The sequence below is a fragment of the Anas platyrhynchos genome, chromosome Z, assembly GCF_047663525.1.
Source record: "Anas platyrhynchos isolate ZD024472 breed Pekin duck chromosome Z, IASCAAS_PekinDuck_T2T, whole genome shotgun sequence".
Classification (NCBI taxonomy): Eukaryota; Metazoa; Chordata; class Aves; order Anseriformes; family Anatidae; genus Anas; species Anas platyrhynchos.
Genome location: NC_092621.1, coordinates 50,837,111 through 50,852,686, shown reverse-complemented (window position 1 = coordinate 50,852,686; position 15,576 = coordinate 50,837,111). Strand labels below are relative to the sequence as shown.

At 35.8% G+C, this 15,576-nt stretch overlaps 1 protein-coding gene across 3 annotated transcripts in view; it reads left to right on the top strand.

Annotated features, from left to right (window-relative positions):
- SLC12A2 (solute carrier family 12 member 2) overlaps positions 1 to 15,576 on the top strand; it is a 62,701-nt gene that overhangs the window by 30,874 nt on the left and 16,251 nt on the right. For all 3 annotated transcript variants that reach the window (XM_027446228.3, XM_027446229.3, XM_027446227.3), the window contains exons 10-16: positions 2,920 to 3,074; positions 7,722 to 7,829; positions 8,702 to 8,825; positions 10,214 to 10,315; positions 11,556 to 11,711; positions 12,799 to 12,898; positions 14,736 to 14,847. In XM_027446228.3, the coding sequence (XP_027302029.3) occupies positions 2,920 to 3,074; positions 7,722 to 7,829; positions 8,702 to 8,825; positions 10,214 to 10,315; positions 11,556 to 11,711; positions 12,799 to 12,898; positions 14,736 to 14,847 (857 nt within the window). The remainder of the gene's footprint in view (positions 1 to 2,919; positions 3,075 to 7,721; positions 7,830 to 8,701; positions 8,826 to 10,213; positions 10,316 to 11,555; positions 11,712 to 12,798; positions 12,899 to 14,735; positions 14,848 to 15,576) is intronic.

Below are 15,576 nucleotides of genomic sequence, written 5' to 3'. Positions count from 1 at the left end.
TGATGAGAAAGTCATTAAAACTTTGAAGAGGCTAGTAAACGTATCAGAGTAGTGATGTCTGAAGAGGAAGTAGATATTTTGAATCTAGTGTAGTATTTGTATGTTCTTTAGTAAGCAATAGAGACACTGACTATAGAGGGCTTAGTAAAGGAAAACTTATACTAGAGAGTTAGGCAGCCTATTTAAAAACAAGATAGCAGTAGCAAGGGAGAAGTGTGTGGTTTCGTGCTTTGACTACGGAATAATGCAGGTGTGCAGGTAGCAGGATTAAGGTTGCATAATCACATTTATCATTTATCACAGACATTTATCACAGAATTTCTAGGTTGGAAAAGACCTCAAGATCATGGAGTCCAACCTCTGACTTAACACTAACAAGTCCTCCACTAAACCATATCCCTAAGCTCTACATCTAAATGTCTTTTTAAAGACCTCCAGGGATGGTGACTCCACCACTTCCCTGGGCAGCCCGTTCCAATGTCTAACAACCCTTTCAGTAAAGAAGTTCTTCCCAACATCCAACCTAAAACTCCCCTGGTGCAACTTTAGCCCATTCCCCCTCGTCCTGTCACCAGCACCTTCTTGATGGGAATTCCTGAAAGAGGAAAAATTAAACATTTAGACTGTAATGTATTTACATTAAAAACAGAAGCTCCAGTTTAAAAACAAACAAGAAAACTCTCAACCTTCTGAGTAGGGTTTCCATACACAAGGAAATAAAACTAACTTAATGAGTAGCCATTCATAGTACCAGAGAAGCTAAGAAGCCCACTTACTTGCAGTCTGAAGTGCCAAGCAGCTACGTGAAGTTAGGAGAGAACTTGATACAGATGGCCTGTTTACCTTCTCGGGCTTATGGAATGACAACTTCATTTTACTTTTGCAGGAACGTGCCTCTAAAAGCTTATAAAAAGGTGAAAGCTTGTCATCCTATTCTTACAGGAAAGAAAAGTTGCAGGTTCTTAGTGAAAAGACTGCCAGAATCTATCATAAATAAAACATTTCCGAATGAGGGCTAATGTCTGAATTAAAATGTCTGAACTGTTACTTATACTTAAGTATCTTCTGCTGAGAACGCAGCTTTCCCAGCTGGCATCTGTCCTGCTTTCTCTTGTAGTAAGGCTCATATCACGTTTGCTCATAGTGCTGTTGAACCTTGAATCCCTGTGTGAAAGAGCTGCCAGCCTGTTTTGTCTCGTGCAGATCATTTAAACTCAATTAAAACAAAACAAAAACCCAGCCCTTCCACATACCCATAAAAAAAATGCATAGGAGAAGTAATTGGTGTAGTAGACACCTGTTGAAATTTAATCAAGTGGACTTACTAAGCATTGGAAAAATAACAATTGGAAGCAATGAGTAAAAATCAACCTACCAGGACTAGGTATTCTAAACTATTACTGAAGTTTTAAAGGTTCGGTAGCGATATGGTACAGATATTTAAAAGTTAAGTTTCTCAATAGGCAGAGAGAAATTACTTTAGATAACAGGCACTCACTTGAGAAACTTAATCTTGTTGCATATCTGTGCCCTGCTTTTCATTACTATTTTGCAAGGAAGTTACTGAAATTATCAGTAGTCACATGCTTCTTTTCCCAGGACCTCCTTGTTTAAATTCATAGAAGACAAGATTAAGGGATTTCTCAGCCTTTTTGCTCTGTAGGGTTCCTTCTTCTCTTCCCCATTCTGTATTTAATTCCTTGAAATAATGTCCAAACAACTTAATGCTGTTTTAACAGTTGAGGTATTTAAATAATGGTAAGTCTGTTCTACACTTCTAAAAAGAGCAAAACAAAGTCTTGTTAATCAGATGAGCATTTTTAGTGCTTAAAGGTTGAAACACTGTCTACAGTTTTACAGAGCAGTGAAATAGCATATAATCATAGACAAATTGAAGATTTGCAGATTGTGATAGGACTTAATTACAAAAAATGTGGTAGCTGTGGGGCTGTGGTTCAGTATTTCACCAAGACACCAACTTTTAAAATACCCACATCCTATGTGACTGTGGTATATCAGAAATGGGCTTGCAAGGCTTTCATGATAAGCACTTAATTTTTTTGAATGGCTGAGACATGTTGACTGAGCTGTGCATCCTGTTTGCATACTTAGGAAAAACAGAAATCTGTGTGTTACAAGGAGATTAAAACTTGTGAAAGTGTTCTGCAAGAGTGTGCTTCCATGGTGAATATGTAATGGTATGCTCTAAAAGCGGAAGCATGTATGTAAAACTTTATAACATAAGTCATGTTATACATGTAGATCTCAGTATCTCACTGAGAGTGGAGAGTAAGGGGAGAATTCCAAGACTACTACTTATGAAATAATCTAAGAACATTAACTTTGTTGCGTGATTCACCTGTTAGCAAAGGGACCAACCTTTTTGGCCATTACATCTGAACAACTTCTACTGTGGAGATCGTCACAGTTGAGTTTCTAAGAAAGATAAAAGCTGCAATGCTGTGTATTCCTGTCCACATATATTTGTACAAACAAATACAAAACTTCATTCCTCTAAGAAGATTAAAAAACAAAACAAAACAGACTCAAGTGATACAAGTTTGTATTTATAATTAGCATTATTTACTAAGTTATGGGGAAACTCATGATTCAAAGCAATGTCCTGAGTTAAAATTGTGCTGTTAAGCTTCATCAGTTCTATTGATGTAGCTTTCCTCTGTGCTAAAGTTTTCCTTGTTAGACTCTTTTTTTTAAGAACTTCTCAGGTAAGTAAACAGCTAGTTAGCTTGTTTTTATTCTTCATGGTGAACATGTGCTTAAATCTGAGATGTATTAAAACTGTAAATGCTATATTTAATTTTCATCTGAAAGAATATAGTTAAAAAGGAAGTTGAGCTTGACACATCTCTAAATTCAGGTTTAGTCTGATGATTATTTTTGTTGTTGGGTCCACTCTAGGTTCTTGTGTTGTTCGAGATGCCACAGGGAATGTTAATAACACCATTATCACTGAGCTCACGAATTGCACTACTGCAGCTTGCAAGTTGAACTATGATTTCTCATCCTGTCAGGCAGGGGCTGATTGTCATTATGGGCTGATGAACAATTTCCAGGTATGAAACTTTCTCTTAAATCTGCTAATTGGATTTTTGATCTCTTTTAATTGCTTATTGAGGAGAAAATCATACACTAAAAATTCTTAAAGTTATGTGGAACAGTTGTGTAATTAAGTGGCATACTCTATCTAGTATCAAGGGCAAGGTAACTTAAATTTTGGGGTGTTTATATACAGGTGTTTATCTGGGAACAGAGTGAGTATTTATAAGCTGTGTTGCTTATGTTTTGGGGCTGCAGCTTGCTCTGTTTAGATATCTGAATGCTATTCTTCATGGATGCGGATAGATGTACTAGATGATGTACTTAGTGTTGAATAGTGATTCATAGAAGTCATAGGTGGTCTCTTTCAGTAATTTCTTAAGTTTTGTAGCAACCATGTTTATGGAAAATGTTGATGCATACTTGCCATATCATATATAATGTAAGAATGTTGAGAGGCTTCATAAAATCTAATGTTATCATTAAATTAAAAAAAATCACAGGGTTTTTCATAGTCTTATAGGTACTCATGAACTACTAAGGGTTCACAAGTTCACTATTATTAAGGGTTTGAAAGAAACCAAGGAAAACATACTAATTCCCACTTAAACTTTCCTTACAGTAGTCTCTCTGCCCTAGTTTTTTTGTAGTAGGCCTACAAAAGGTTGTGTTGAGGTTAATTGGAAATTCGCTGATGGAAAGAATGTCTCTTTCAATGGCATGTGTGTTTCAGTCAAAAGTACATATACTCACATGCAATGAAGATTGTCAGCCTTCCTGCAAGGCTCTGTTGAAAAACTAATTACAATTTACATGTGCCAAAGTGATGTTTAATGCAGACCATTTCGTTAAAATACATCTTTTTAGTGAAGTATTTATGTATTGGTATGGTGTTGATTTGTTCTGGTTTAGAAAAAGCATATATTGGAAACAGTGTGGAACTATTGTTATGAGAATAATTATTTTGCAAAATCCGAGTTTCCTCATTCTTTCAAGCTTGAAAGAAGACAGTATCCGGCTATATTATCAGTGTACAGCTGAGAATAGTGTAGAACAGGATTTGATAATCCTTGTGGATTGTTCCAAGTAGGTGTGATTCAAAGACCTGGCTTCCTTGGATTGTAACTTTCTTCAAGTCATAACTTCAATAAAGATACTTCTCATAAGTGGCTAGCACTTCTAATAAGTCACTAGTGTTATAGTTTGTCATCATTTTTGTCCAAAGAGTACTTTCATGTTCCATATTAGTCTTACTTGTCTCTGGAAAATACAGTAGGTTATGAATAGAATAAGAGTTTCAAGGCCTGGGCCTACAGAGAGAACGCAGTGCCCTTCATGCCTCCCCTTGTGTTGGGTTTTGGAAACTTACTGGAGGCTGCACAGCAGCTCTGAGCAACCTGCTGAAGTGTTTGGTAGAACTTTGTTCTTCTGGTAGCTAGCTGGACTTCCTCTGGCTGTCTTCTTCTCATGCTTCTGCTCTTTCTCTCTGTGAAATAAGTTGAATAAGAGTGAGTACCTTCAGAGAAATTAGGACTTGTGTCTAGTTAAAAAGAAATTTGTACATACTCTAACTGAACTTCCCTCAATTTAGTATTTCTGAGTATTAGGTGTAAATAGAGACTTTTTTTCTGTGTAGGTGACAGTTCAGGGCTGGGTGGCCAACCTTGAATACCTCTCAAGCTCTTCATACAAAAAACTTCTTCCTGCACGATAAATAACTGAGAACATATGCTTCACAAATAAACTTATCTCTAAAGTGAGCAAACATATTTTGAAATGCAAGTAAGTCATATTTCTTATGACTTCTGAGTGTGCAAGTCATAAGGCTGAAAGTGTCAATTTACTCTTGTGAATGAAAAATGAGTGATATTTTATATCACTTGTCTTAGACTTTATCCAGCATTCTGTTCTTTCAGAAAGGAATTAATATGAAGTTTGCCTAACTTGAGTTTTGGATATGTTTGTTGGACAGAAAATGGGTAACTTACAGGATGGTTAACCAACAGAAATCTTAGACACAAACTTAAATGAAAACTGATGGTGAGAGGCTTAGAATCAGATTCTTGGACCACCTTAAACTTCTGTTACAGACCATGCAGGTATATGTAGGCCCTCACAGGCTTCCAACAGCTTTCTGCTCAGCATCAAAAGGGCTGTCATCTGGTAGGCAAGTAACTTCAAGAACTTGTTCTGTCACTGTAGCCTCTGCCTGGAACTCACTTAGAATAAATTACAATGGGTAGTTTAAATGCAGAATTTGGTCACATATCTACTTTGACATATATAGAAATTGTCTTTATTAAAATATTTAACTTTGGATGAAAATTAGAAGTAGCATGAATGGAAGTACACCATTTCAGAAACAGTGTGAAAGTTCTGCTAAAACATTCTTCCTGTAAAGGAGGGAGGCTGTAGAACACTGAATAGTTGAAAGAAATGGGTTGAATAGCATTTTATGCAAATTCATTTTGAAGAGTTAACTTTAAAGTTAGCTTTGCTGGAGTTTGTATTCATTTGGCATTTTTTCTGCTCTACAATGGTTGGAGCGAATAACTGAAATTGTAGTCAAAATAGAATATTTCAATATGCCAAATCTTTCAGTAAGAAACTGTCTAAAGAGGAAATGCCAAGCAAACATAACAAGTCCCTTAGCAGCAGTAACAATGTATTTCTCACAGCACCAACTGAAATAGGGCAGTTCTTACTGGATGCCTGTACTGCCAATTCTGTGTGTTCTTCTTTCAAGGATGAAGATTTTACTGCTACAGCAGTTGTGTATGTGGGCTCTTGTGTTTTGCGGTCCTGACTTTTAGATTATAGTCTGTATATTGTGTGGGTTTTCTTAACACTAGCGTACTGGTTCAGCTGGAACTGGTTCCTCTTTACTCCCTCCCCAGTTTAGAAGTTTCTTAATGTCTCTTACTCTAGTAACCTAAGCTGTAACTTGCTGGCTTTTAAAATGAACAAACATAGTCTGCATACATCTTGGATTTCTTTCAAATTTAGAAAACAGATGTAAGATTCAAAAACAGTGTAATTAAACAGAGGCAACGAACAGCACCTAGAAATAATATAAAATTGCAGTAGGTAAGGACTAATTTGCAAACTCTCAAAGCAAGTGTAGTAGAGCGAAGGAAGAGAAATGTTTTAAATTGCCTGGGAAGAAAAGTAAGGGTGACTTGTAAACTTGTTCTGTCTATCAGAAGTCCTTCCAGGGAAGATGGAAGATTGATCAAGCAACCACTGCAACAAAGAAAACTGTCATGCTGTTTCTACAAAGATTATTCTATGTTTGTTATGTTGCTGAAGCATAGATCTTTTTAAAAAATTAATTCATCAGTAAATTTATTTCTAGAAGAGAATTTAAGAACGTACAGTATAGTGTTATTACAGTCTGGCATTTACAGCTGTGATTTCTTTTTTTATTGTAAAACTAACCTAGTTCTGGGCATAGGAGGGAGGGATAGCTTAATCTTGTGTAAGCGAGAGTGAAAGTACTGAGTTAAAGGAAAACATTAAGGAAGTATTAGGAGTACGAACACATTCCTGATATGCTTAACTAACGTGTATCATTAGTTTTGTTCACGTATGAATAAAAGCCTGTCCTACCATAACCTATTTTGTTGTAAACTTAAGGTATACTTCAGGAAATTCTGCACCTCATTTTTCATGCTACCAACTATGACAGCTGCTTCATTCTCGTTTTGTATGTCTGTAATTTTCATTTGTTTTTGTAGACAAGGCTTGCCGTGAACTTAGAAATGAAACCTGATGCAATCTAGAGATTTAATTCTGTTTGAGGGACCCAGAAGTCTTTGATCTGTTGTAGAGAAAAATGCTAAATTTTTATCGTTAATTTAGTACTAGCTATATGAATAAAACTTCATCAGCCCCATGTATATTGTTTTTTGGGAGCACATCTTACTTACTAAGATTGCTTTAGAATTGCAGATGAGGGTATTCAGGGTGTATGACAATTAGAAGCTGCCTTGGTTTTAATTTGGAATTTTTTTATCATACCAACATTAACATTCTTCCCTCATTTAGCTTACTGAGCATCCCTTGCTTTGTTAGTCATCCACTCTGCCAAGAACTACATATTGTATTTCACTCACTGAGGTTGCAGAATTGTCCAAGGATGTGATCTTGGGGAGATAGGAACCAAACTTGTCCTGTCATTGTGGTTTTGAATGGGAAACATGCCTCACTTAGAGCAATAGAAATGTTGAGAAAGATGAGAGAAATTTTCCCAAGTTGTTCAACTTCAGCTGCTTTGTCACTTTGTCACCTTGGCTTTCTGTGGCCATGTTATTCAGTGGTATATTAGTCAAATAATGTAACTATTTCCAATGTGTTTTTTCTTCCATGACTTGCTTTCCAGTCCTTTTATGAGCTCATGGAGACTTCCACCATCAATTATTTTATGTGGTTGTACTACATGTTGTGTGATAAGCCACTTTCTCTTGTTCTGAAACTAGGATGTGTTTGTGTCCTGACTTTCCCCTAGCTCATTCGTTGCTATGAATGCATGATACTTTATGGCTTTTGAGTGGAGTAAGAAGTATTTTATTTTTCTTTTGTGTAGTGAATATTGTCACCCATCTGTATTCCATTAGTTTTCCATTTTGTTAAAAAAAAAAAAAATAATAATGTTCTGTTTGCAGGTAATGAGCATGGTGTCAGGATTTGCACCGCTGATTTCTGCAGGTATTTTTTCAGCCACTTTGTCATCTGCATTAGCATCTCTTGTGAGTGCACCTAAGATCTTCCAGGTACGTATGGAAGCAAAACCATAAACTCTTAAAGAATTATTCAAAATAAACTTTGAAACAGAACTTTATAAGTGGCATCCAAATCTGCTGCTATCCTGCTTTCTGCTATGAAAAGTGAGAAAAACATAGCATCTAGATTTTCAGGAAATTGCTTTGCCTTGGAACCAGGAAGCATTTAAATGAAATACCAATGGAGCACATGCAACAATAATAGATTAGTTCATTTCTTAAAGTAATCAGGAGACAGCATGAATTAACACCTATAGCTGCTGAATGTTCATCTGCACAGAATACTTAATCAAAACAGTATGACCGTGAACCAGTTCTTGTGTGAATCATTTTACATTAGTTTTTGTTGGCATTTCTGAATGAATTTTGCTTTACCTTTTTAACTCTTTAATCCCATTATTTGTCCTGTAAGTTCTTTTTAATTCAGTAAAACTTCACTGTTAGCAAATGGTCATTCTTCCTCAAAAGTTCAGTATGGAGTTCAACACAGAAGGGGGTTTGCAGAATATAAATACAAGTGTCAATGCAGAGAACTGGTGTAAACAGTGGGCAAACTTTCCACTTTCTGAGGAAACAGTTTTTGTCTCTAAAAAGCAACTCTGATTGTAAGACTCCAGTAAAGTACAGTAGTCAACCACTTACAGAAGATCAGAGCTTGTTCTTACAGATAGTAATCACTGAAGGACAGAATACTGGAAGTGCAAAATGTGAAGGCAATTGCAAATGGAATTAGTATGTTAGCTACAAACATTCCTTCTTTTAGGAAGAGAGTATGTGCAGTGAAAAGACAGCATAGCAAACATAAATGAGGATACATTTTGAAGAAAATATAGATGCTGACTCTTGCATTTTATTTTTCTTAGGCTTTGTGCAAGGACAATATCTATCCAGGATTTCAGATGTTTGCTAAAGGCTATGGGAAGAACAATGAACCACTGAGAGGATATCTTCTAACATTTTTAATAGCTCTTGGATTCATACTAATTGGTTAGTTTGAAATTATAATAAATCTGAATATCCTTTTGTCCTTCATGAAGCATTCTATTCCATCTCATGACTTGATGACAATGTCCTTGAGGTCTAATGCACTTCTTGTTTCTATGTGAGCATTCTAAATTTGTTTAGTTTGTGGATTTTCTCCTTTGTCTCCTAGATACATCTTTGTATAGAGCTAGAATAAATCTGAACTGAACAGTAGGAATACTACAGTTCTCCTAATCACTTCAGGTGCCTGTTTTTAGATACTGTAAATGAATGAAAAAATATATTTTGCTTGAGGTAGAGATGCAATAAGCTATAAAGATTAAAAATCTGAAATGAACTTTCATAATTACAAACAGCTTCAGTAAATGGCACACTTAGTGAACAAAACTTGTTAGAGTATGTTCTTCTGTTATGCTACAAACAGTATAGATTGCTCAGGCTGCTGTTGGCAAAGGTAAAGATAGTCTAGCTAGGATTACATGTGTTCTATGTGGGTGAACACAGCACAATTAGTTCACCATCCATGTGACCTGTGCTAGTGCTGTTAAACTCTTCCTGATTTTGTTTTATCCTTCCCTGTCTATGCTTAGAGTAGGTACAGTCATGCTGTCTCAACTACAGTGTGCTGACTGGAAACCTGATTATAACAAATGAAAACTTGCAGATTAACATGGCAAGTTCTGCATTTTGATTGCAGTTGTTTGATGGTGAGAGTGCATATGAATGTTTTACACTATACCTTCTAATGGAAAAAGAAGTGTCAAGTTCTTCCATCTCTTTCACTAATGAGAGTATTCATCACTGTTGCAATAGTACTGAGACACTATAATGCATTAATAGTACCACTAATTCAACTTCTAAGGGCAGACAGATGAACATGTTTATTTCATTGGCTCACTAACTTTGCGCTTACCATTCACCTGGGCTGAGTGTCTCTTAGTTTCATTATACCCTTATTCTTTGCTATGTGACAGCTGAGACTTCAGCTAGAGACATACTGCATTTATGTTAATGATCTTAACTTCTGGGGTTCTGAAGAACCCAATATATTGCTGCAGTGTTTGGCCAAATCATGGTGGGAAAGGAATTGTCTCAATGAATTATTTTGAGAAAGTACGTAATGCTTAGAGGCAGTCCTGGAATACTAGATGGCATGGAAAAACGTTTAACTTTTTTTAAACTGAGAGCTGCACTTCCTGATAACTCTAACTTATTTACAGATAACTCTGTAAATAAGAGACTGCAAGTTAACAGCTCTCTTTGTTGAACAGAAAGCACAAACTGCTTCTGCATAGATAACATAAAATTGCTTGTAACAGAATTGACTTCAAAATGTACAAAGTCATTGGATGATACGTTTTATAACAGCCTTCTTTGTTCTTGTTTTACAGCTGAACTGAACGTCATTGCACCTATTATCTCTAATTTCTTCTTGGCTTCATATGCCTTGATTAACTTCTCTGTGTTCCATGCTTCTCTCGCAAAATCTCCAGGTACAAAACACATTTTGGGGTTGAGAATTAAGCTTCCAATTTCTAAATGCAGAAACAAATTTAAAAGCTACTCATATAATTGAAAGTCTGGTTCAATTAAATGTCTGACTGTCATGGCACATCTGAGGTATAGTCTTAACATGATGTGTGCTTGAGTCTTCCAAAAGTTAGAGGATTGAATGATCCAGAAAATCCTGAGAGCTACAGATATTTGTCGTCTTTGAGGGAAGAGATGATTACTCAGTGTTTATTTAGAGATTCTCAAATAGGTCTCCTATGATTTGTCTCTGTTGTATATCACTTTTGTTATTACCAATCCTTAAGAAAGCTTTCTTGCTAATTCATTTTCTGGTCTTCAGGGCCCACCATTTTGTTATCTTTGGGTTTCTATTTGGCTTTGCACTTTTATGGTATTTTGCATTTTTTTGGTATTGCAGGTAGTATTTTTCACAAATACTTTTTCACAAATTCAGCATATTTTCACAGCTTTTGCTTGGTGTGCGAGGCTAGTTAGGATTTAGGACTAAGCCAAATGACACTTTCAGAACCTGCATTTCTCAGACCTGGTCTTCCATGTGTTTCTGCTGAAATGCCCCTAAAAGTTTCTTAATTACTGCCCTAGTAGGTACTGTTATTTTTTGAGAGCATGTGCATAACTCTGTCTACCCAAGAACTCTATGCAAAATACACTTGTAAAGTGGGTGTGTGGCTTGACAAAGATGTAAAGTAAATGGTGACAGTCCAGCGCTTTGACATACTTAGAACAGACAAATCCAAGCAGAATTTTTTTTTGTAGAGAAAATTTCTGGCCATGTGCAAATAATAAAAATACACACCTAGAAACAATACTACAGGACAGAGACACTTGCTGATGTTTCGTTATACTATCTTTGAAAGCAAAAATCAATTGTCAGTCAAGTTCTTGTCAAAGGTTCTTTTAGCCTGATTCAGTAAACATGCTGGAACAAGCATCTTCAAACTTTCCTTTTGAGATAGCTTTTAGAGGTCAACATATGAAACGTAGAGCTGTTGCATATAAGATGCGAGTCTGAAAGGTGTCAGAAAATTAAATGCTTAAATGTGTCAAAGTCTCTATTTGATATGTTATTGGAATTGCCACGCCTTATGAAATGTGATTGAAAGAATGGAAAGGAAAAGATGAACAGCACCTTTCTTTTCTTGAAGATTAAATTGTTTTCCACTCTTACCTTCCCTGTCCTCCAAACTACATTTTGACTAGGTTGGCGCCCTGCTTTCAAATACTACAATATGTGGATTTCTCTCGTTGGAGCTATTCTCTGCTGCATTGTGATGTTTGTCATTAATTGGTGGGCAGCACTTCTGACATATGTCATAGTCCTTGGACTCTACATTTATGTCACGTACAAGAAGCCAGGTATGTATGGGGCTGCTTTTGGTTCTGGTGGGAGGAAGAGGCAGAAGGAAGATGTGTGACCTTTGGGGACAGGGAGGGTGGCAGAACGGATTGATGGACAGGACAAAACCTTGATGGTGATTAGTTCAAACTTCTGTTTCAAGCTTTTCATTTGTAGTGAAATATAATTACACCTATATATTCATTCACTGCTGTTGCTCTTTTCCCCACCCTTCCACAACATGCCTCTCAATCAAATATGGTTGCTGTTAAACATAAACATTTGAAAAAAAAAAAAAAGATGAAAGGAAGAGATACAAATGGATTAGTGATGAAGGCACCATGAAAGCATGTTTTGTCAGGAAGTGAAAGGGAATACTTTATCTTTCTGGTTTGAAAAAGCATTTGAGTAGTATTTGTTTTTTCAGTAAACCATTCTTGTATCTTTGAACAACAACTTATACGCTCTTCCTTCCTCTAAGAATACTGTATGATCTTAAGTAAAAGATGGAGCAGAACTGAGCCACAAAGTGTTCCTGTAGTTGACAATAAAGAAAATCCTAAATCTTGGGCCATGAAGATTAAGTACTTGGAAGACAAGTTCATTGTAGCTATCAGCAGTAAATGGAAACAAATAGAGAGAATACTGAAACTCTTGTTTCCTTTTAGATTTATTTTTCATAAGGAACTACTTAATCTAGGTCATTTCCTTGTCTTTATTGCACTAGTTATTCACTAAAAGTATTTGATTTTGGTTAGGACTTTGGTTTGAGGTGAATTTTTCCTTTTCTGTGATGTAAATTAACTAATCATATTTTCTCCTTAAGTGTTACTTTTGAACTTTGAATTCAACCTTGATAATGCTGGGGAAAAAATAATTTTTTTCTTCCTAATTGTAAAATGAACTCTCATTTGCTATAACTTCTACAGAAGTCTTATCTTCAAGTGGAATTGTCTATTTAATTGTAGGGTTTGTTGACTAGAATAGTGTAGAATGCACTGAGATGGAGTTTAAATCTTGTGTGTTTTGAGTTGGCATGAACAACTGTTTTGTGATCATGTAGTTCTGTGTTGAACAACTAAGATATTGAAACTTCACATTTCACAGATGTGAACTGGGGATCATCAACACAAGCTTTAACTTACTTGAATGCACTACAGCATTCTATTCGTCTATCAGGAGTGGAAGATCATGTGAAAAACTTCAGGTAATGTCTTAATATCAAAGACAAAAAATTCTACTGTGTAGTCAGTAGGATAGACTCAGTGTTTATTGTCATAGTTTTCATTAAATTGGCTGTTTACCTCTTGTGGCTTTTAACAGCTTTGAATTTCACTATTATGGACATCCTGTGGATGTAACTAGACTAGCTTTTTATTTCAGATTAAGAGAACAATTCAGAAGTAAGTTGATGGATGATGCCTATTTATTGTCATTCATGCATCATGGTTTTTGTGGCTGGCCGAATGAACTGCTAATTGTATTCATTTCTGATGAAACCAGACTGAAAGATGACCTCCAAACTGCTAACCAGCATTTGGTCCACATAAGGCTAAAACTGGTTTAAGCTAATATCCCTGAAATGTGCATACTGTGGATGTCATCAGCACAGGCTGTTTCACATTAAACATTTGGTCATTATCATTGTAATGGTAAATGGACTACATGAGTGTTTCACACAGCTGAAAGGAGAGAACTGATTTTTTGTTACCTAGCATGGCTGCCTAGGATGGTCCTACTGAAGTAAGCAATATTTCAATCCTACAGTATCCATGCTGCTTTTCTGGAGTAGGCTATTCTAGATGAAATATGCTTCAAGAGATAAATTTATAAAATGCTGTGGATGAAACTATTTCCTCAAAATCCAATTACAAAACTCAGTCTAATTATGAAACAGCTTACCTGAAATCCTAAGACCTACATGACAATTACAATTTATGATTATCTACACTGTATTACATTGAGTTGCATTTTTACCAGGAAAAAAACAGTGACTTCAGAAACTCATTGTGTGGCTAGCTATCAAGAGCAGCAATTCTTAATCCTAATGCAAATCTGAAGGCTGGCACAAGTAATTTACAATATTTTATTGTAGTCAATTTTGAACTCTCTCTGCTGAAACTTCTGTCAGCTGCAAGTCCATTTTGGATAGCAAATTTAGATGAAGAAACAGACATAAGAAAATTCTTACTAAATGCAACTTTGTGTTGACAGAGTAAGTGGAGTTAAGTGAATGCTCTGCTGATCAGTATGCATTTCAGATTGCATTAGAAGTACTTCAGCTCTTTTGTTTGAGAAGCTAATATGTAGCTTTTTGAGTTGTAAACTTCAATAATTGTTTTGCAAAGGGGGTATGGATCTTCTCGTCAGTTTTAAGCAGAGTAGCTTTAGCAGTTGTATTTTTGGCCTGATATTGGCTTCTAGCCTATGACAAAAAGTGTTATGGATTTTAGAAAGACATTGTAAAACTAAGTAGTTTAGTGTATAAGAATAAATGTCTGGAGAGATTGAGACAGATAACTTTCAGTGATTCTTATGATCTAAAAAATTCTTCTGAAATGAACAAGATACTTAATACTTGGATACTTAATACTTTAAGACTTATTAGAAAGAATGGCTAGAATAGCTTTACCTGCATTTGTTTGGCTTTGCCTTTTGAATGATTAAAAAAATTGCATGATTCCAGTTTTCTTGGTGACATAAAATAATCTAAGCTAGAAGATCTAAGGATGTAGCTGACAAATGGGGGGAGAAATTCATCCCCCTGACTTAGTCTTATCTAAAATCAATTTCTGATCACCTTAAATATTTACATTTTCACATTGAGTGGGATTATTACTTCTGGAACCAGTTAATCATAGGTCTGATGACAGTTGTCAAACATCTGTTTTTAAAAGATTTAAATGAAGAAAAGCTACAAAAGTTACAACATTACCAGTAAGGATTGTGTTCTTAGGACCAATATTTAGAAGAAACTTTTCAATTAACTAAGCCTTTAGATAAAATGAATTTTAACTTCCCCCCAACTGTATTCACAATTGTAGGCCTCAGTGCTTAATTATGACAGGTGCTCCAAATGCACGTCCAGCTTTGCTTCACCTTGTCCATGCTTTCACCAAAAATGTGGGCTTGATGATCTGTGGTCATGTACATATGGTAAGTGTATTCTATCTAACTTTAAAGTTACCTTACTGTGGCCTTTCATTTTTCTTCTTTTTTTTTTATTTCAACAGATCTGTCTTTCATTTTAAATGAAAGCTATTAGTATCCTGAGATGTACAAAAAAGAAAGACTTACTAGGAGGATATACTCATGTAGGAGTCATCCCCATTCACAGTTAGCTGTGCTGCCACATTAGGGAAACTTTGAAAGTTATGTTATCTGCCATAACTTTCAATGTGGCATACTTTGCATCAGCAACTTGTAGTTAAAGGGAAGTCTTGCGCTGACAGTTTTGCTGTAGGATATGTGGTGGGAGAGGGGGAGAGTTTGCAAAAAGTTTGCAGTGTCTTTAATTGTATCTTTAATCAGTTGATTCCTAAATACTTAGGAAGCTCTGTAGAAGCAAAGGGAATACTGAATTACAATCTGGGTCTCTTTCTGTCCTTGTCTCATTCAGTTTTATGTACTCTGTCATGCTTTGGACAGAGTGGTTTGTCAAAATGACAGTGTATGGCTAGGTTTCTTTTTGGTGCTCCTGTGAAACAGGGAAATTGATTCCTGTGTAGATACTCCTTACAGAGAGTGTTCTAAAAATCTTATTGAGCAGTAAATTCAGTATCAATTTAGCCAGTAGTTAAAAATCACTTTTACCTTTTTCAGCTAGCTTTTTTTATCCCTTCAGTTATCTAAATGGTTTCATTGTTGAGATGAAACAGCAGTGTG